At 40.1% G+C, this 21,044-nt stretch overlaps 1 protein-coding gene across 14 annotated transcripts in view; it reads right to left on the reverse strand.

Moving 5' to 3' along the window:
• Positions 1 to 10,709: 10,709 nt before the first annotated feature.
• Prrc2c (proline rich coiled-coil 2C) overlaps positions 10,710 to 21,044 on the reverse strand; it is a 75,238-nt gene continuing 64,903 nt past the window's right edge. For 7 of the 14 annotated variants that reach the window (XM_008848513.2, XM_008848508.2, XM_008848511.2 and 4 more), the window contains 10 exons: positions 20,776 to 20,979; positions 19,839 to 19,948; positions 19,480 to 19,616; positions 18,242 to 18,473; positions 17,752 to 17,874; positions 16,280 to 16,498; positions 15,778 to 15,881; positions 15,073 to 15,199; positions 13,990 to 14,226; positions 10,710 to 12,005 (listed from right to left, as the gene is read on the reverse strand). In XM_008848513.2, coding sequence (XP_008846735.1) covers positions 11,748 to 12,005; positions 13,990 to 14,226; positions 15,073 to 15,199; positions 15,778 to 15,881; positions 16,280 to 16,498; positions 17,752 to 17,874; positions 18,242 to 18,473; positions 19,480 to 19,616; positions 19,839 to 19,948; positions 20,776 to 20,979 — 1,751 coding nt within the window. In that variant the 3' untranslated portion in view covers positions 10,710 to 11,747. Of the gene's footprint in view, positions 12,006 to 12,440; positions 12,494 to 13,989; positions 14,227 to 15,072; positions 15,200 to 15,777; positions 15,882 to 16,279; positions 16,499 to 17,751; positions 17,875 to 18,241; positions 18,474 to 19,479; positions 19,617 to 19,838; positions 19,949 to 20,775; positions 20,980 to 21,044 lie in introns of all 14 variants that reach the window. The other 7 variants (XM_008848512.3, XM_008848510.3, XM_008848519.3 and 4 more) reach the window with 5 other exon arrangements.

The raw sequence follows: 21,044 nt of genomic DNA on the forward strand, positions 1-21,044 counted from the left end.
ATATATGTATATATATGAAGATCAAGTGTTGTAGTAACTTCTTTCTGGATCCTTAAAAATTGGAAACTGCCAGGTGTATGTGAGGTTACAGAAGAGGATTGGTTGGACTTGTGATTGACACTGGTGTTGAACCTATATTGGACAAGTAACCAGCATCTGGCAGACCAGGCTTCATGTTAGAAGCATCTCTTTATGTTCTAGGGGCCTCTGCAGGTTACACTTAACTTTGCTGTCCATGGACTGGGCCGGGTTTCCCACTCTCCTGGGACTTCCTTGCTTGTACCACGTGGGGTGCCTAACATTCTAGATGCGGGTGTGCGTTCCAGGTGTGCTGGGAGTGGAAGAAGCAACTTCAGCACTGAGATCTATGTAGGCATGCTTGTCTTTGTAAAACCTACGATGCATTACTCCCCCTGCTGGAGGGATCTCAGGTAGTCTGCTGCAGCTTCAGTGTTCTCTGATTCTATAGTAATGAACCTCACAGCAGTTGGTGGCTCCAGGAGTTGATCTACTTGCCAGCTTCAGGATCAGGGTCATTAAACTCCAGAGTTTTCCTCCGTTGATGAGGTCTAGTCCCAGGCACTGAGAGTGGGGCTACCTTTCCCTGTACTCTTCACTGGCTGTACTGAACCTCCTATCATCCCCACTTTCCCACCTGTCTGCATCCAGCTTTCCCATGCTCCACAACAGTCTAAGACTGTCTCACACTGAGGCTGTTGCAGATTGAATTTACACTCCCTGACTTGTGATTGTTCCTTGTTCTGAATTCCTTAGGGGTAGTTCAGTTTTAAGCAATAGGTTCCCTCTCAACGTGATGCCTGGTCACATTCTTCTGAGCAAGGGGGATTCCTTTCCACTGCTGACCCAAGCTGCCAGATGAATCACTGTCTCAGCAATACCACAACTGGATTTGAGGTCTATAAGAGCTGTGGCTTGCCCTGTGGGTAAGACAGGGTCTCCCTGTAGCCCCAACTGGCCCAGAACTCACTATATAGACCAAGCCGGCCTCGAACTCACAAAGATCCGCCTGCCTCTGCCTCCCAAGTGCTGGGAATAAAGGCGTGTGCCACCACACCCAGCCTATATTTTTATTCTTTGAGAATTTCATATATGCATGTAATGTATTTTTATCATATTCACCCTTTACCCTTCTGCCACATCCACCTCCTCTCCTAACTTCATGTTTTGTAAAATATAACTCTCTGAGTCCAGAGTCTTGTGCTGTCTATATACATGTGGGTCCTGAGTCATCCACTGAAGCACAGTCAAACTACCTGAGGCCACACCCTTAAAGAAAACTGACTCTCCCTCTGTCTCTCTCTCCCTCTCTTTTAGCAACCATCACCTATCATTAACACCTCAGGTAGGGGTGGGTGCTCATGAGCCCCTCCCTGGTCCATGCTAGAATGTTGACTGGCTTGATCTTGTATAAGTCTTGTGCAGGCAGCCACAGCTGCTGTGAGTTCATGAGTGCAGCCATCATGTGGTGCTCAGAAGACACTGTTTTTCCCAGTCCTCCCCAACCTGTGGCTCTTTCAATCTCTCCATCCCATCTTCCATTATTTCCTGAGCTTTGGGGAAAAGGGGTGTGTTATAAATGTCCCAATTATGGTTGAACATGTCCCAAACACTTGTTCCTGCATTTAGTGTTCTTACTGAGATACATGCTAATTCCTATAATTTGTTGTGGTTTTCCTGGTTGAATACTTTTTCTTCTTTTCTTCTTCTTTATTTGTCTTTGAAGTTTATTTTTACAATTTGATGTTTGAGTCGTTTTAAATTCATATGCCTATTCTTCTCATGAGATTTCTTCTTTCCTGAGATCTTGTGATTTTGACTGTCTTTTTTTCTCATCTGTGTCTAGAATTCCTTTAATAATGTTCTGCAGTGCTGGCTTAGGGGTCATGAATTGCTTTAGTTTCTCCATGTCTTAGAATTTTGTTATTTCTCCAAAGACTCTACGATAACTTTGCTGGACATAGTAATCCTGTCAGCTATTTACGTTCAGATCTTAAAATCAGTCATTCTATGTATTAACTTGTTAGTGTTCCTGCTGAGATGTTCAATGTGATTCTGATGTGTTTGCCTTTATTAGTAATACAATGTGACATGAAGTTTCTTTTTTTCTTTTCTTTCTTCTTTTTTTTTAGATAGGGTCTCCCTGTAGCCCCAACTGGTCTGGATCTTGTTATGTAGATCAGGCTGGCCTCACTCTTACAGGCATCTGCCTGCCTCTGCCTCCCAAATGCTGGGACTAAAGGTGCATGCCACCATGTCCAAGATTAAAGCTTCATTTTTGGCCATGTCTATTTGGAATTTTAATTGTATCTAATGTGTTCACATCTTTTCCTAAATTTGGAGAATTTTCCAATTTTAGTAAATAGGTTTTCTTTCTCTACACCAAAGACTCTTAGGTTTGCTATCTTAATCATGTTCCAGTTGCAGTTCTGGTTATTTATCTTTATTGCTATCAGAATAATTCCTCAACATTGTCTTCAATTCCCTCTGCATGATCTAAGTTGTTGATACTTTCAACTTAGCTTTAAAAATTGATTTTTAAAAATTTTGCCAGGTATGGTGGTGCACACCTTTAATCCCAGCACTTGGGAGGCAGAGGCAGGTGGATCTCTGTGAGTTCAAGGCCAGCCTGGTCTACACAGTGAGTTCCAGGCCAGCTGGGGCTACAGGGAAACCCTGTATCAAAAAGACCCCCCCAAATTTATTTTTATGTGTATGAGTGCTATGCCTGCATGTATGTAAGTGCACCAGTGTCGGTGCAGTGCCTGAGGAAGCCAAGAGAAGCCTTTGGAACTGGAGTTATGGATGGCTTTTGGGAATCGAACGTGGGTCTTCTGTAAGATCAGTCAGTGCTTTTTAAAATATTTTATTATTTTTATGTGTATGAGTGTAATGTCTGCATGTGTGTAACTGCATCCATGTTGTGCAATGCCTGTGGAGTTAGAAGAGGGTGTTGGATTCCCCTGGAACTGGAGTTACAGATGGTTGTTAGCTGCCATGTGAGTGCCGGGAATTGATCTCAGGTCCTCTGCAAGAGCAGCCAGTGCTCTTAACTGCTCAGCCAGCTCTCTAGCTAAAATTTGATTTATTGAGCCTTTCATTTCCAAGATTTCTGTTTTTTCTTACCTAGAATTTCAGTCATTTCAATATATTTGGATTCAGTTTTTGAGGCACTATAAACCTGTGGAGGAGTCATTATGTCTTTCTTTCATTTCCATATTTATTGTGTTTTTATATTGTCATTTGTGCAAATGTTGGTATGGGTAGCTCTTCTGTTTTCATATGTAATATTTTTGTTTCACTAAAGTTTTCTACTCTGGGCAGTTTCATACATAATGTATTGTGTATTGTCAGAATAATAACATATTACTCTCTGGTATCCCTTCTTTTTCATCTGAACCCCAGTGCCTAAACCATTAGAGAAAATGATACCCCTCCTCCAGCAACCAGTAATAGTCATTAGCTCCTTAGGAAGAGATAGGGTCTCTTGGGCCTCTCCTCTGTCCATGGTGTGAAGTTGAAGGGTTCAGGCTCAATCAAATGTCCAGAAACAGCTACAATGACATTTCATGACACTCTTTCCCCATCCTCCAGCTCTAAAATTATGTGATGTTTGGTCCCTGAGTTGAGAGAGAGAGAGAGAGATTTGTTTCAGGCTGAGTCAGAGAGAGAGACAGAGACAGAGAGAGAGACAGAGGAGAGACAGAGAGAGAAGACATCTGCTAAAAGACCTTCTTTGTCCCAGGCTAAGAACAGCACTAGTTTGGGGATATAACATAAACATTTAGAAGACATTTTGACATGTTGATTTATGGAAATATAGTAGTGTGTTCCCCCTTTAGGTCCAAGCCTTCCAGTTAGGTTTATAGCACCAGAAGTGTTACCCCACCTCCATGAAGCAGGTCTTAAATCTAATCACAAAATGGTTGGCTATTTCCAAAATAGTTGTGTCACTATGGCATCAACAGGCATATCTTGCTTGGAGGGTCAGTATTGTAGCACATGGTCTACAGTTGGGTGCGACTGTTGATAAATTTTCTCCCTTAGCAGCCTGCTCTATGAACACCAACCAGCAGGGAAGGAGTTTCTAGGTTAGTTCTGTCTTCAACAATAGAATCTTACCATCTAGCTCTGGAGGGTATCCAATAATGGTAATGGCTTCTATTCTATTTTTTAAAAATATTTTTACTTTATGTGTATGAGTGATGTATGTAAGTGCATCTATGTCATGCAATTCCCACGGAGGTCAGAAGGCGTCAGATCCCTTGGAACTGGAGTTACAGACGGTTGTTAGCTGTCTGTGGGTGCTGGGAATTAAATCCTGGTCCTCTGAGAGAGCAGCCAGTGCTCTTAACTGATGAGCCATCTCTCCAGCCCCTAGCTTGTATTCTTTTGAGGGTCTCTGAGGCCTTTCTGGCCAACAACTCATTAGGGAGGTATACTGCATGTGGCACTGGGGTCCTTGTTTATAAGCCCATGACTTCTGGGAGCAGCATTGTTCATCTCTGAAGGGTAGGTCTGTTCTAAGCTTTTTCAATTAATTAATTAAATTTTGGTCTTTTTTGAGACAGGGTCTCACTGTAGACCAGGCTGGCCTCCAGCTTACAGAGATCTGCCTCTGCCTCCCAAGTGCAGTTTACTTTTATTTTTTAAGGTATGGTTTCAGGGTGTAGCCCTGTCCTACCTGGAACTTGTTATGCAGAGCAGGCCGATTTCAAACTCAGAGATCCACCTGCCTCTGCTTCATGACTGCTGGGATTTATTTTTTAATATTTTATTTATTTTTATTTTATGTGTATGCTTGTATTGCCTGCATGTAGGTAAGCACACCTGTGTCATGCAAAGCCCGTGGAGGACAGAAGAGGCTGTCAGGTCCCCTCGAAGTGGCGTTACAGACAGTTGTTAGCTGCCATGTGGGTGCTGGGATTCGAACCTGGGTCTTCTGCAAGAACAGTCAGTGTTCTTAACTGCTGAGCTATCTCTCCAATTCAATTTCTATAAATTAATTTCTTCAGTTTATAGTTACAGGTCTCTGTATGGCTTTTCATGCATCCTTAGATTTTTTTTTAACCACCTCCCCGACTCCCTTTCTCCCCCAATCCCTCTGCCCCAGCCTTAAGTTTTTCATGCCTTCTCTACACCCCTCTTTCATATCCTATATAGAGATATTCCTTTGAGGTTTTAACTCCCACTATTACTCATAGGAAAATGAACCTCATTAACAAAATAATTGAAAAAGCAAACCAGATAATTAAATACAAACAATATCCACAGTAAAGGTAGAAAAGTAGCTAAGATGCTTATAGGATAAGCTAGGAATTTGAAATTTGGTAAAAGTACTAGAGGTTATTAATAAAAGTATTAATAATTGAGTATTGACTAAAAGGGACAGCAAAAGGAAAAAACAGGAAAAAGCCAAAGTCTGAGATGAAGACAGAAGAAATTATAGGGAAGAACAAAACAAGTATAGAATAAATCAATAACACTAAAACAGTAATTTGGGCGGATATGCTTCATTGGTTTTTCAAGGCTTATTTGCTTGGTTTGGGGGACAGGAAGTAGAGGGTCATTTTCTCTCTGAAGTCCAACCAGTCAGATCAGAAAGGGCTGTTTGGGGGCTGCCACTTCTTGCCTTCCCTGCAACTGATGCTGGACTGAATTCCTGCCAGTGTTTTCCATATGCAGATGAATGTAGGAGCTGCTCCCACCAGCTGAGCCATCGACCACCAGGTTGACTGGCCCCTTAACAGAAGCACTCCACTATCTTCCATGTGGTTATCAGAAATGTTAGGGAAGTAGCCATGTTTCCACAGGTAATCTCAGGTTAGCTCTTGAGGCACATACAGAAAGCAGTCACTAGTGCAGTCTGTATGGGAAGGAGGGCAGAGGCACAACACTGACTGATGCTGTGTGCCCTGTCCACATCTCTGTCCCAGCCCACCGCCAGCATTCACACTCAGCTGCTCCACTCCTCTTTACAGAGGATGGGCTGTGCTTCCCAGACAGATGCTTCTGCAGTGCAGTACACATTCCCACTATACACCTGTGTCCCAAGGCCTACATCCAAGCTCCAACCAGCTTCTTGGGTACACAGCTGATTCTCAGGGAGATCACTCACAGATCCTAGTTCGGGGTTAGTTTGTGGGGGCTTTGGAGTCTGGATAGAAATGCTGAGGCTTCTGCTCCCTCTGGCCAAAAGTTTGTGTTATAACAGAAGTGGTTGGTCTGGAAAGGAAGATGATATGTAATTCCCTTTAATGAAATTATTATTAGAGTGACAGGGGCTTGAGACCTCAATTGAGCCTTGAAGTGGGAGAGCATTAGACAATACGATATATAGAAATCTAAACATGATGGGGCCTCAGAATGCTTTTTTGGTCTTTTTGAGACAGGGTCTTCCTGTAGCCCCAGCTGCTCTGGAACTATGTAGACCAGACTGGCCTTGAACTCACAGGGACTCACCTGCCTCTGCCTCCCAAATGCTGGGACTTAAAGGCGTGCACCACCATGCCCGGCCACACCTAAACTGTCTAAGAGCTGCAGGGAAGTATGGCCTGATTCAGGCTACTAGATCTGGCCTAAAGGTACAGGTCTGTGTTCTAAGTTTGTGGATATAACCTGTCTCAAGATGTCATCAGTGAGCTAGGAAGAAACTGCAGATCTCTCATCTTGAACTATTTTTGCACAGAACCAGACTGTGTACCTGGGATGTCAGCATGGCTTTCCTTTGATTCTCCTATCTCTCTACGCTGTTACCTAAAGCCTAACAGTAAGGTTCTTGTTTCTTTTCCTGGCCTCTGTCCACTGTTGCATGCCTGTGTTAACTAGATGGTACTGGAGACTCAAAACTGGGCCAAAACTTGCAGTTCCCACTCAACTCATGTTTCTGTAGGAAAATTAAGGGTATTGAGTCAGGTGACAGATGAAGTTGTAGGGTCCAACCTTTTGGCTTTAAACATTTAGGACTAAGCAAATACAATGCCTGACAAGTTTAGATACTGCATATATATTCTGGGGTTTAGGGGTGGAGATATGAAGTTCTCCCCATCCATGTGAATGTGACTGCCCTGTGGGGAAGCCTACTCAGGAGCCATTCCAGGTTTCTTGACTATCTCACTGTAGTTTCCCAAAGGCACAAAACCCAAGCATTTGAACCATGCCCTGATTATGGGCTACTGAGGGAAGTGTGACGTTTAGTACTAATTCTGTTTTTCCTAGCTGAAATCCTGGTAACCAAGTCATGGTTACTAAGAAACTACCACACACATGACTTCCAGGTTATGGAAGCCTAAGGCTGACCAGTGAGTACCAGAGAGTATCAGTTCTGTGCTGCCTACATGAGTGGAGAGGGGTTCCAGGGGCTCCTCCCTGGACCCAGTCAACTGTATTCACAGTGCTATATTTATAATCACTAAATCCTTTAGAGAGCAAAATTTGAGTGGAAGTGTTTAATTTCAAGTGCTTTTTCAATTTGAAAACCACTGGCCTAAATAAGCCAGATAAATGGTTCTACATAGAACCGTCTCAAGTTAACCCAGTATTTTTTTTTGGCAAAATTCAAGGTCAAAATAAATGTTTCTGTACTCCTACACTGTCCTTGACATTGAAACTTCCACCAGAAAAGAACCATGAGCTCTGATTAAGTCGATTCTCTCACTCTGCCTCCCCACCCCCTAAGAAAAATCTCACTTCAGCTTTCTGGGCCCATAAACCAGTAAAGGTGTCCCAGTTAGAATATAATTCTACTTAGGAAATGGTGAGATGACTCACCTGGAAGAACTTGCCACCTTCACATGTGCATTGTGTCATGTGTTGCCACCTTGCTTCATAAAACATTAATAAGAGCTGGAGGTGGTGACACACCTCTTTAATTCTAGCACTCAGAAGGCAAGCAATTCCCATTAAGTTTGAGGTCAGTCTCAAAAAGATTGTATTTAAAAAAAAAAAAAAAAATCACTTTGAGGCAGGCATGGTGGCCCACGCCTGTAATTCCAGCACAGGCAGAGGCAGGCAGATCACTGTGAGATCAAGACCAGCCTGATTTCTAGAGTGAGTTACAGGCCAGCTATAAGTACAGGGAATTTCTATTTATCATATTCTAAGACTTTAAAATCTGTGTTCTGGGTATTTAGGGAAAACCATACAGAACCCCTGCTTTGTGCTCCCAAACTGGACTCAGCCCTTCACTTATGCTATGACTGAAGACAAGTACAACGAAGTAGAGAAAAGTGATCAAGGAAACATCTCTTCGGCAACTCACAGCACACACTGACAGTAATCTCAGCACTCTGAAGGGTTGAAGTTTGAGGTCAGCCTGGCCTTCCAGGTGAGACTCAACTGCTGGTTGTGATGGCCCACACCTTTAATCCCAGCTCTTAGGAGGCAGAGGCAGGCCAGCCTGGTCTACATAGTAAGTTCCAGGCCAGCTGGGGCTACAGCTCAAAAAACAAATTAACAAATCACCACATGCCTCCAACAAACCCATCAAAGAACATGCAAATGCTAGTGCCAACACTAAGGCATTATCCATCTTTCCTACTTCATTTCACAGGTAGACACTTCGCAGCCCAAACGTCTCAAAGTACATAAGAAATAACTGTCAAATTATGCATTAAAAGTGTCCTGTCTAACAGAAAAACTGTGAAGCATACAAATCAATGTTGATAAGCTACAAAGCTAGTGACCTGTTAAAGACACCTGAACACATTTCTCCTCTGGCAGCCTACCCTCAACTCTTACCACTCTTTCATCGTAAGCACAATTTATTAACTAAGTCAAAGAAGAGGACTCCCTCCATCTTCTGCCATTTACCAGAGCAGCTAGAGGGACTGCAACTGGGGGTATCTTGGCTGTCAGAAGCCAGAGTAAGCTCTACATGGGCAAACTGCACTTATACAAATCCAACACACTTTCGTTGTTTTCCATTGTAGACCTAGGCAAATGGATCCGTGGTATCCTACTTCAGTACACTGGAGTAGTACATGTCTACTGGCATGTAGAGACAGTGCAAACTATATAACTGTTTACCTCTTATGTCCTAAAACTTTGGAAGATTAAACTTGAGGACTAGAATATGCAAAGTCCTGGCAACAGAAGTGATAGTAAGAAGGCAATACATGGTATGGTGACTACAGCTCTTTAGCTCAGTTTGCACTTCCAACTTTATTCATCATGCTTCCCCCAATTCCTCAGGACAAGCCTAAGGAGGTGCCACCACGCCCGACTCCGAGTTTTTAGTTTAGAGCCTATTTTTAGAAAATCTTAGACCTGAAAGCTTAGGTCATAGTCCTTGAGCTTTTTAAGAGTTAAGGACCACAGAGTAGCCAAAGGCACGTATTATTAGTGACTGAATGACAAGTTCTGCTAAAGCTCAGTCTAAAAGCAAAGTATCCCACATACACACATGCAGAGGTTTTCCAAAAACAAAAGCTCTGTTTTGCCAACTCAGCAAATGATGGTAATGACTATGAATTGTCTAACAAAACTATGAGCAAACACAAATGTAAATATTCAGGTTTATTTCAATTTCTACCCAAGAAGATTGGTGAGACTTTTCTCTATTTGGCAGTTTAAACCATTAAGACAAGGAGACTCCTTCTTACCTGACTCTTCAATTCTAGGGTTTCTGAGGCTGCCGTTTGTTTTTGTTTTTTTTTGAGACAGGGTCTCATGTAAGTCAGGTTGGCCTCAGATTTGCTATCTAGCTGAAGATGACCTGGAACTGCTCCATTCTCCTCTTGCCTCTACCACCCAATCAAACCCAAGTTTGACTATGCTGAGAACAGGGGCTATAACTACTATCCTCCACTACAATAATGACTTCAACTGGAATTCAAGGCAGAAATCACCTCCCAGATGACAATTTTTTCCTAGGGCATAAGAGTGCTTGCTACAGGTTATCTGTAGACACAACAGGCCTTGCTCTGGACTTTGGAAATGGACTAGAAGATACAAAATTCATTATTTAGAGAATACTTTATTAGTTTCTGTAATCAAACCCACGTAGATAAGACCTTACATATTTAATACAGTGCGTTACCCCTGTACAAAATCTTTGAGCAGAAACAGAAGCAGCATAGCAGGTAAGATACGTGATAATAAGCGCTTCATCTTTTTGTTTTTAAACTTTTGATTGAATTTTTGTGTATTTCATGCAGAACATCATAATCATCTTTAAACCTCCTTCCCCATTGGGACCCTCCCACAATCCCTCCCACCGTATCTCATGGATTCTGACATTTGTATTAAGGCCTAGTGAGTCAAGTTAGTGTCCCCTGATGTCTGTCAGTGCAAGTTCAACCACTGAGGTCTAGTCAGCCTATTTAGTGCCCCTCCCTTTAATAGCAGCAACAGCTTTGCCAGGTTCTGCAGTCATTTGGACAAAATTGTAGAGACATCTAGCACACTAAAAAAAAAAAAAGTAAAAAACAAAATCCCAGAAAACAGCACAGTTCTGTTACTGTTGTGGTACCTGGCACCATTTTTTTTTTTAATTAGCTTTTTAATCATCTAGAAAGAAAACATTCTGAGTAACATCATTAAAAACAGCTCTGATAAAGCACGGTCACTACTACGCATCATAAAGCAGGTACAAGATATTTTACATTCATAGAGGTATGATACAGTACAGTCCTACATCTATAATACTAGAGGATACAATTTAAAAGGCATTATTTGAAACTTGATTCTACTTTTCTAGCAGAGGGCCCAAAGTATGGTATGACACAGCTCTGTAAGGAAGTGCACTCTTAGACAGATTTCCTTTCATTAGTGGCACAGATCTCAGTATTCACTCTCTTCATGAACATCAGCTAAAAACCGTTATTAAAAAACAAAACGAACAAACAAACAAAAAAAAACCAAAAAACCACGGAGTTGGGGGAGACACCAAGAAAAAAATTATCCTAAAACAAAACTCCATAACTACTGGATTCATACAAAGATGACTGAGTGGAGGCAAGCAAGACTCCACCTCACTAGTACTTTACCCAATCTGTCCTGTTTGAATGGGGAGAGCTCCAAGGAAGGGGGGAGATGCCGAGCTTCAGTGCTTCTGACCACAATCGAAACACAGCATCATTTCAGATAGAAGCAGAAGCTAAATGATGCTCATGTGAATATGCTCAAGGATGCTGACATCAGTATTTCATCATCTGCTCACTCATCCAGGAAGGGGAGATCAGTTACTACTGTACTTTGATTGTGTTCAACCCAGTCACATTACAAAAATAGCAAGCTGCCATAATAAAAAATAAGGCTCCTCTGTCCAGCACCAGTTATTGTCAGTTTACCTCCAAGCCTAGAAATGCCACAGCCACATCCAAAGAACACAAGGGTGTAAAGAAACCACAGCTGATGTGGTAATGGGACTACTCACTGTCCAGGCTGAATTACTCCCCTGTGGTATCATTTTCCTATTTCTGGTTTTCATCTCATCACAGAGATCTTTAGGTCTAAATTATATGCACTTAGGGAATAGGTGCACGTACTTGTATATAAACTGACCAAAGATCATGTCAACCGAGCAAATGTTACATAGTAGGTGCAAGCTTGTAAAGCCTCATTTTAACTGGCACGGCAGTAAAATGCTCTCATGTCCCTTGTGTACCTCCAAGCTTTAGACAGGATGTCACAGACCATTTTACCTCTGTGGCCACTGGCATTATCTGACTTCATTTTCCCTGTCCCCCCTCCCCTCTCCCTTAATGCCCTACAATAAACCACAGCCTTTAAGATTTTGTTTCTTCGGTTTTGATCGCCTGAGGTTTGATTGGTCCAGTTCTAACAGGTTTGGTGGTTATGGTGGGTGCAGGAGGTGGCTTTTCTTCTACTTTTTCCTGACACGCACCAGGAGAGTCAGTCAGTGTTTCAGGAGGTTTATTCGAATCACTGTCCACTTTCTGGACCTTGCCTCCTATCTGTTTGTTCTGCTGTTGTTCAGAGAAGAACCGTTGCGTGGACTGAAGAACCTCTGCTCTCTGCTTTGCCTTAAAAAATGAGAAACAAGAACTGAAAACACTGCAACTTTACCAAAGCCTGTCAAATCAATCTCGGTTCAAATTCTTTTACCAATCACAAAAATGAGTTTTCCCCAAGTTGGTTTGGCCCAAGCCAAAAAGCACTTCATTGATCTTTCAGTTTTTAATGCAGACTTCTCCTATCTTTGAAAACATTCTATGTGATTTAAAATACCTGAAACAAAACCACCTCCCACCATTTTTCTAGAGTCTGCCCTCTTATAAACAACAAAGTTACATCGCTGCTGGTTTGTTATCTTTTTTGGAACAGCTTACTGGTATTAAAATTTATTCAGGGAGGCTGCTAGCAAGTCTGAAAACATATATGTAACACTTAAAAATTTCTAGTTATCAATATGTGGTCTACAATAAAATGAAAAGGAAGCACTTATATTGTGGCATTACCAACACCTAGGACCAAATGTCTTGTGGCTGAGTCCTCTTCCCACAGCTCTCTTCTGCAGGGGAAGAGCATCAGAAATTAGTAACTACAACTTCACTTGATCACTAACTTCTGATAGCTCCTACCACATTCTGAGCTGGTAAATAATTTCTTAGTTTCATTGACTATGTGTCCCAAAGAATACTTACGTTAATCTGTAAATTATACCACTGTAACACACACAATTTAAAACCTTCTATACCTCTTGCATGTAACAAAAAACACCCTTCATGTTCTATAGGTAACCTGTACTATCCAAAGATCTCAAAGTAACTTCCAAGAAATTTGTATACTATCCCACCCCATTAATATTATTAAGCTCTAATGCCATTTCTAACATGAGAACGTGTGAAATTCAAGTGGCAAGTAGCTGGGAGCAGAAGGCCAAACAATATCCCAATCTTTTTATGCTAGTATTTTAGTAGTAACAAACAGATGAAAGCCTTAGGCACACAGTCTAGCAAAGCTAAATAACATTTAACAAGAGTTGCTGTAGGGTAGTCTTTAAATTTGATTACTCAGCATTAGAAACAAAGAAAGTCAATCAAGAAATTTTAGTCAGTTAATTGACTTCGTTAATAGGCTTATCACAAACATGTTTCTAATTCAGAGTAAAGCATTACTATGCACATTTCCCTGACTGTAAGTACTACACCTTTATTTATTTATTTGTTCTAGTCTAAATTACGTTATGATAAGACAAATAAAATTACTAAGATTTTAAAAGTCAGCCCTAAAGTAGTTACAGAAATAAACTCCAACTGGCTGTATAGGCAGACAGGTAAGGTTTATGCTGAGAACTGTTTCCACACAGGCTCCTAAAGGCACTCCTCTGCCTTGGCAGCCCTATGTTTATTCGTGCCTTTCACCATGAAGGATCCCAAAGTGCTTTTTTGAGTTTACCTACATCTGCACAGTATGTTCTGGAACACAGCCACCTAAAGTGGCAGGTAAAGAAAGATGCAAAAATAATTTAAGAAAACTACTCAAAGACTCATGAAGGAATAAAAATTGAGACAGCTAACATGTCTTACCCATTCCAGAGATTTCATATAACCATGATTATTAAGCTCCACGGGGGAGGGGAAAAGGGGAGGGAGGGAAAGAAAACAAGAAAAAACAACAACAAAAAAACAAAAAACAAAACAATACCCAAAAACCCTGGGGAATCCTGTAATATCCATATTACCTTTTATATTTAAAAAAATATTGAATCCAAACTCAGATTTCCCTGAAACATATATTTTATAAGTATTTCATTTGGCCAGAGTTTAAAATATTAATCTGTTTTCTGAATAGTGGCAAAAGGGGGGGGGGAGGCATAAAAAGGGGGAAAAGGGGAGGGAGAAAAAAATGGGGGAAAAATAATAAAAGGAACAAATAAAAGCAGTAAACTTGGTTAAGTCTAGTAAGACAATGAATGCCTGGATATATGGTTCTAAGTCCAGAGGCATTTTAAGATAGATTCAGAGACAGACTCTTGCCTCTGGTGTCTGTTAATACTGTACTAACCTTCATGTCTTGTTCAGCCTTCAACGCAGCCTGGGCCTGATTACCTCTGACTCCAGATAGTGATCCACAAGGACCCCTGGCTACATGTGGCAAACGAGCATGGCTCATGAGGCCTGTGGTCAGCGGAGGAGGCATCTGACTGGCCAGTGCCATTGGTGGCCTCTGTACAGGCGCTGGGAAGGTGTTAGTATGTGGGGCTCTTACCAATGGAGGGACCAGGTTAGGCTGAGAGAGAATCTGAGTGAAAAAACAAAACATACAACATTGAACTGTTAAAAAAAAAAAAAAAAAAAAAAAAAAAAAAAAAAAAACAAAAAAAAGCCAACTAGATCAGGTTGGCTTATCCCAGAGTAAATCTGTGCCCATTCTGCCAGTGAAAGAAGTTTATGGACCATGCCATTCCATGTACAAGAGCAAAGAACAAATAGGCCATGCTTGTAGTGTTTAACAGAAAACCTAGGCAAAGCATGCTATGGCACTTCAGCTGCAAATTCAAATTCTAAGGGTGTGGGGCATAGAACGGTTATTTATAATTAGGGTACAGGTCTTTAAAAGGTACAATTGCAGAAAAGGCACACATCTATACTAAACATAATGTGAAGATAAATAATAATTCAACAAATATTCTTAGGAACCAAATATAGTTTGTAAATTATCAACTTTAGTCTTTCAATATGATCAGCAAATGGAAAAAAAGTCAACATTTTTACACATTTGTTAAAAAAACATCCTGAAAATTTGACTTCAACTGCACAAATACCTAGAAAAACTTAAGCACTGGGACCCTTCGCTGAAAAAAACTTCCTTAAAAAAGATAAAAGGAACAGGACTCAAATTGTCAGAGCTGTGTGGGGAATCCTTTGAATATTTCGTGTCTGCTTTAAAACGAGACAATTGCTACCTATGTCTATAAAAAAACAAAAATAGCATATCTGAGTACCATAAATTCACTGTCAAAACCAGAAAATGTTCATTCAAAGATGTATGTCTTAACAGGTTAACCTATGTTAAGGTTATAAAATCAGAAATTTAGTCAGATTAGTCATATACAAGGAGCAGTCATTTTTCGTAATGTCTGCCTACCTGGGGTGCAAATTGTGTAGGAAACGGTTGTGTCATTCTCACAGTGGCAGGGGCTGACTGGAACTGCTTCTGATAGACAATGCTGCTCATTTTGCTGGACTGGCTGTTTGGACTTGTTGAAGTAGCCCTTGGAAAAAAGTCATCACTGGTCAGTAGAGTAATAAATAATGCTATTAGATTTTTAGAGGTTATTTTCTTTGATATTTTCATATTTGGTGGTTGATGAAAATTTCCTGAACATGGTGGTAACATTGGAAAGGCAAAGGTAAGAAAGGAAGAAAACCCGTGCTTGTAGTAACAGAATACTTTTAAAATATACGTAATGTTAATATTTTTAAAAATTTGAGATTTATTTTATATGTACAAGCATTTTGCAAGTATCTATGTGCACCATGTGCATGAAATGCCTGCGGAGGCAAGAAGAAAGCATCAGATCCCCTGGAACTGGAGTCACTAGCAGTTGCTAACCACTGCTGGGAACCAAACCCAGGTCCTCTATTAAGAGCCATCAGTGCTCTCAACCACTCAATCCTGTCTCCAGGCCCCTAGTGTTAGCATTTTATATAAAAATAATAAAATGAATGTCTCATACTACTGTTCTGCTTAGCACAGGACTGATGATATATTAACTTATTTAATAATCAAATTCTTCAAAAATTCAAATTGTTTTGAAATTTCTTAAGCAAATTTAAATGTCTAGCTTACCGGAAGGGACTAGATGTTGGTGTGGTGCTTCTACCACCGATAGGAGGTGTGCCTGGCTTGATATCAATGCCACTCCCAAAGGCTTTTAGCTCCATTTCAGACATCTGAGAAAAAATACAAAGCGAACTTAACACTCTTTTAATTCCACAAACTAAGTGTTGTGTTTAATGTGTTACATATGATAGCTTAGTCTTGGAAAGAGATAACAATTTTAGCAAAAAATTCTATAGCTGGACTTGGTTCGTATCCATCAGGTCAAGTAGATTTATAACTAAAGTCTGAGAGATTCTGTAATTCCAATTTTCCTACAAGATTTGTGAGTTCTTTGTTATCAGACAGAAACAGGACTGTTGAGAACCCCACCCCCATGATACCTTATTGTGTGTGGAGGGAGTGGGAGGTGCATGTCATGGCATGCATGGCATTATAATAGAAAGCACCATCTATACACTGAGAATCTACCAGCAATGAAGTCTCACATACACATGCACACTTCACTTACTTTTCCCGTGGTTGCCATCATGCTATGCTGTGTTCCAGCAGGTATTAAGCCTCTGAAAGGCTGGCTGACTTGTGCAGGACGGCTCAGACTTGGAGCCTGTGCTTGTGGGGTTGTATGCTGTAACTGGGGCTGAAGAGTTTGAGGCAAAGCAATCAGAGGCTGTCCTGTAGATCCAAAATTAGTCAAGGAAAGCTGGGATGCTGGTAAAGGTACTGTAACCTAGAAAAGAAGCAAAGACAAACTGTAGCTATTTGCTTATAATTGTTGTGTACATCTATCTACATGTACACATATCTAGATCTTCAAATAATTTTAAAATAACATTTTAGATAGAATACTTTTATCTAATACACCTAATATACAAATCTTTAGCTAAGTTATCTCTATTCTTTACAGTATGACACTAATACACACTCACATTGCTTAATGATAGAACAGGTGTTGAGAAATGTGTTTGCAATTTTGTCTTTGTATCAACATTAAAAGATTGAATATCCATAAATTATGATAGCTAGGAGTTCATCTGATGACATTTTCTTTTTCGCAAATAGGTCTCACAATGTTTCCTGGGCTGATCTCAAACCCCTGTGCTCAAGCAATAACCCATTTCAACAACCTGAATAGTTAGAATAATAGGTAAATACCACAACTGGTGGATGATATCAAGACCACTGTCATGCAGTCTGTTGTTGATGGAAACATTATGTGGTACATGACAATTTTTGTAAAGGACTCTATAAATGAAATAATTATACCTTTAAAGTTACCACAATACATGTCAAATAACCACAAAATATTTGATACAATTATAGTTCCTTCCACCACATATTTTACAGTATTTTCAGGCTCAGTCAAAATGAGTGTTGACAAGAATCTTGATTTCATATAAACTATATTTTAAATCTTATTTGTCAGTAAGATATTTATGAATTGTCACTTCCTAAAATGGCAACAAGTCATGACAGACAAATGACCAATGGCTTGCCCTTCTTCTCTAGCCTCCTACCAAGTTTAAATGAGCATTAATATTGCCAGGAGATTAAAAACCAAACTCATTTTCTTCTGAAAAGTGTAAGTGTAACCAGACCCATACACTTAAAAAAAAGGTGCTGTCATTTATTGTCACTCTGCTATAGCATACAAAGGATTATAAAGTCAGTTTAGTGTCTTCACTGCTAATACTAATGGGTATACCACTTATCATATTCTAGAAAAATGGCTTTCAAACTTTTATGTTTGCTAAATTACGCCAAAACCCAGCTCCCCTGATCCCCTGCCAAAAGAGGTAAAACCAGAAGTTAATGAAATACAGGGTGAGGGTAGAGTGAAACTTCTTCCACTCCTAATCAATCCACTGGAATTCCCAGAATATTTAGTAAAGTGTGAAAACTACCTCGTCCACCTTGGTTCTACATAAATTTTCAAAGAATAACAAAAATAATAAAAATAATAATAAAATTGAGGAAATTTACCATGCCATAGTTTACCTGCTGAAGAGCACTTGGTGATTGGGCAGTGTTATAAAAATTTGTCTGACCAGGCTGCTGTACTTGTCCAGAGTAAAGATTTGAGGCCTGAGTAAGATTTGCTCTAGCCTAGAAAAGTTTTTTTTTTTACAAGAAAACAGAAGAAAAACTGAGAAGGAGGTTATCCATTTCAACACTATGATTAGCAATGTTAGTTAACATTTAAAACCACCGGGAGTGGTGGCACACGTCTTTAGTCTTTAATCCCAGCACTCAGGAGGCAGAGGCAGGCGGATCTCTGTATAGTGAGTTCCAGGACAGCTGGGGCTACAGGGAGACCCTGTCTCAAAAAGACCAAAAAATCCTCCCCCCCCGGCCAAGTATCATTGATTTTTCATTGTACCTTTAAATATCCACCTATTACAGAACATTTTAAAAAATAATCTTAAAAAATTAAGATCAAAATGAATATGTGCTGTTTTGACCCCCACCTTACCTGAAGAAGATGTGTATCAATCAGCTGAGAACTTCCTAGTCCTGATGCCTGCCCCAGCTGATGTTCATACAGTATAGGGATAGGCTGAGTATTTGAAGTTTGTTGAAAGGCAAGACCTGATTGTGCCTTGGCAAGCTCCTGGTGTTGGACAGCTGGGAAGTTGTGGATGGCAGTACCAGAAAGAACCACAGAAGGCTGGGATAGACTGCTTTGCATAAAGGCTGGCTGTGACCTACATGATAAGAAGGAAAATCTATGCTATACATTAATTTTATTTAGAATGTGAAGATCTTAAGAACAAATACTCCAAATGACCAAGTACTCAATTAGCAATAAGGAGGGGAAGACATATTATGTCTATGGCAAGAGACAGATTTAGAGATCTCTATACAACAGTCACACACGTAAAAGATCTTAGGGTGGGGGGTGGGGGGCGGACCTGCTCTTCCTGGGAAACTAGTTATGTTTTATCTCAACTGATTCACTACAAAATGAAAGCCAAACCTAGTTTTCTCTTTGGTGACATTACATATTAAGCTATAACACTGAATGATCCTTTATTATCTGTACCTTATTAAGTACTTCGCTATACATAGGGTCTTAAGACCGGTACAAAATAAAGTAAGAGCCTTGTGCTTATATGGTAAGATCACATGCTGTCACCCAGGCTGGCCTCAAACTTGCCTCTGCCTCCTAAGTGCCTGGACTGACGACAGGCATAAATCACCATGCCTGGAAACAGCAGCTCTAATCAGGACTGCCCACAAGGTTATTATAGACATGCTATCTGAACCATGTACAAAACCAAAAGAAAACAAGTCTAGATGAAACCACTAGAGACTGAGGCTTGCAAATACACAATGAACATGCCTAATTACTTAATGTAGTCTATAACATGGTCATCTGGGGTTTTGAGGGGAAAGGAATTAGCACTAGGCATTATGTAAACAGCAATTACACTATTTCAAACAATATAAACAACTTTAAAAAATATTTTATTGTTTTTATTTTATGTGTATGAGTTTGTGATGCATGCATGTAGATGCGCCTGTGTCGTGAAATGCCCGTGGAGGACAGAAGAGGCTGTCGGATCCCCTGGAACTGGAGGTACAGACAGTTGTTAGCTGCCATGTGGGTGCTGAGATCTGAACCTGGGTCATCTGCAAGAACGGTCAGTGTGCTGAACCACTGAGCCATCTCTCCAGCCCCACAATATAAACAACTTTTAAAGTAGTTACCTATATGGTTGAATTGAAGAACTGAATAATTCCTGGGCCTGGGAAACAGCAGGACCAGCCCCCAAACTCAGCTGGGCTTGATGCTGCCCTTGCAGTGGGGCATATATAGGAATTGGAATCTGCTGAACAGATGTTGGCTGAAATGCAATTAAAAAAAAAAAGCATATATAAGTAGGCTCAAGCCTTATACATACATGCGAATCACAACACAAGGCAAAACAAAACAAAATAAAAAAACCCCTCTAGACATGAAAATTTTGCTAATGGCCTACTCAAAATGAACAATATATAACTTTAAGGAGTCTGAGATATTATAAAAAGTATGAAGGAATAAAGGATGGATGAAATCTAGAGCTTACCTGCGAGAGGCCTGGCTGGAAGCCCTGCTGCTGAGCGAGGGATGGTGGGGCCAGTCGATGCTGGGTATTGAATAAATGACTCGTGTCCATATAGAAAGCTGGGATCTGAGCTATAGACCATCAGGAAAAACAAGCGTCTGAATTTCTGAATTTTCCAAACAGTAAAATACCAAATTATTTATAATAGCTAAAAAAAAATTGTAGCAGATTCAAATTAAAGTGAGCCCTCTGAAAAATGACCACAGAAAAAGTAGAAATATAAAAAGATGGAAATGTAAAAACAAAACTTCAACCAGATAAGCACATGTAAATTAAAAACACTGTATTTAGTACAATCCAGTTACAGAAAAATAGATTTCCTCATGTTCTCAATTGGGTATATGCTGTTAATACTTGACATAAAATGAAAAATGAACCTACCCACTGAACCAGCAAATCCATTCCAATTTTAAACTAGAATTGAGCAATATATTTCAAAAGAACTAGTATTGGGTAATTAAAAGTTTAGACTAGATCAAGACATTTACATGACAAACATACAATTTTGTGTTTTGCTGCTTTTGTGTAATTATATTCTGGAGATACACACATCATTCTGTAATCATTACAAAAATTTCAAATAACTACCCTTAAAGTTATCAGATAGGAATTTCATAAAATTCCTATATATAAAACTGCTATTCATGTATTAAAACCACTAATACATTTAAAGGTCTCAGATGACCACTGTGTATTCAGTGGGATCAGATACCCCACCCCATCATTACAACTTTTTTCTTTGCTATTCATGTTTTCTCTCCACCAAGGGGTAAGATTCAATTCAACATATTTACAAAGTCCATTAAAAATATTTAAGCTTGAAAAGGATTAAGGGGAGAAAAAAAGCATTTAAGTCTTCACTTTCTAAATTCTTTATAATCAACACGAGAAATATTACCTGCTGCTGACTGAGAAACATAAACTTGTGGACTCTGTTGTTGCTGGGCAATAAGAGAAGGCATGCAGCTTAGTTGTGAGAAATGACTTGCAGAAGGCAGGCTACTCGTCTGTAACTGTTGAGGCTTTACTTTACAAATATTAGGAGGGTCTGATGTTGTTGTAGATTTTGTACTCAAAGAGGAGGTAGTGTAAGTACCGGCTCCTGTATTTGGGGAAGGAGAAAATACGGCATGTTCACTGTTTATACCTATCATTTATAGTCACAGC

Source organism: Nannospalax galili, unplaced genomic scaffold, assembly GCF_000622305.1.
Source record: "Nannospalax galili isolate Female #2095 unplaced genomic scaffold, S.galili_v1.0 scaffold624, whole genome shotgun sequence".
Classification (NCBI taxonomy): Eukaryota; Metazoa; Chordata; class Mammalia; order Rodentia; family Spalacidae; genus Nannospalax; species Nannospalax galili.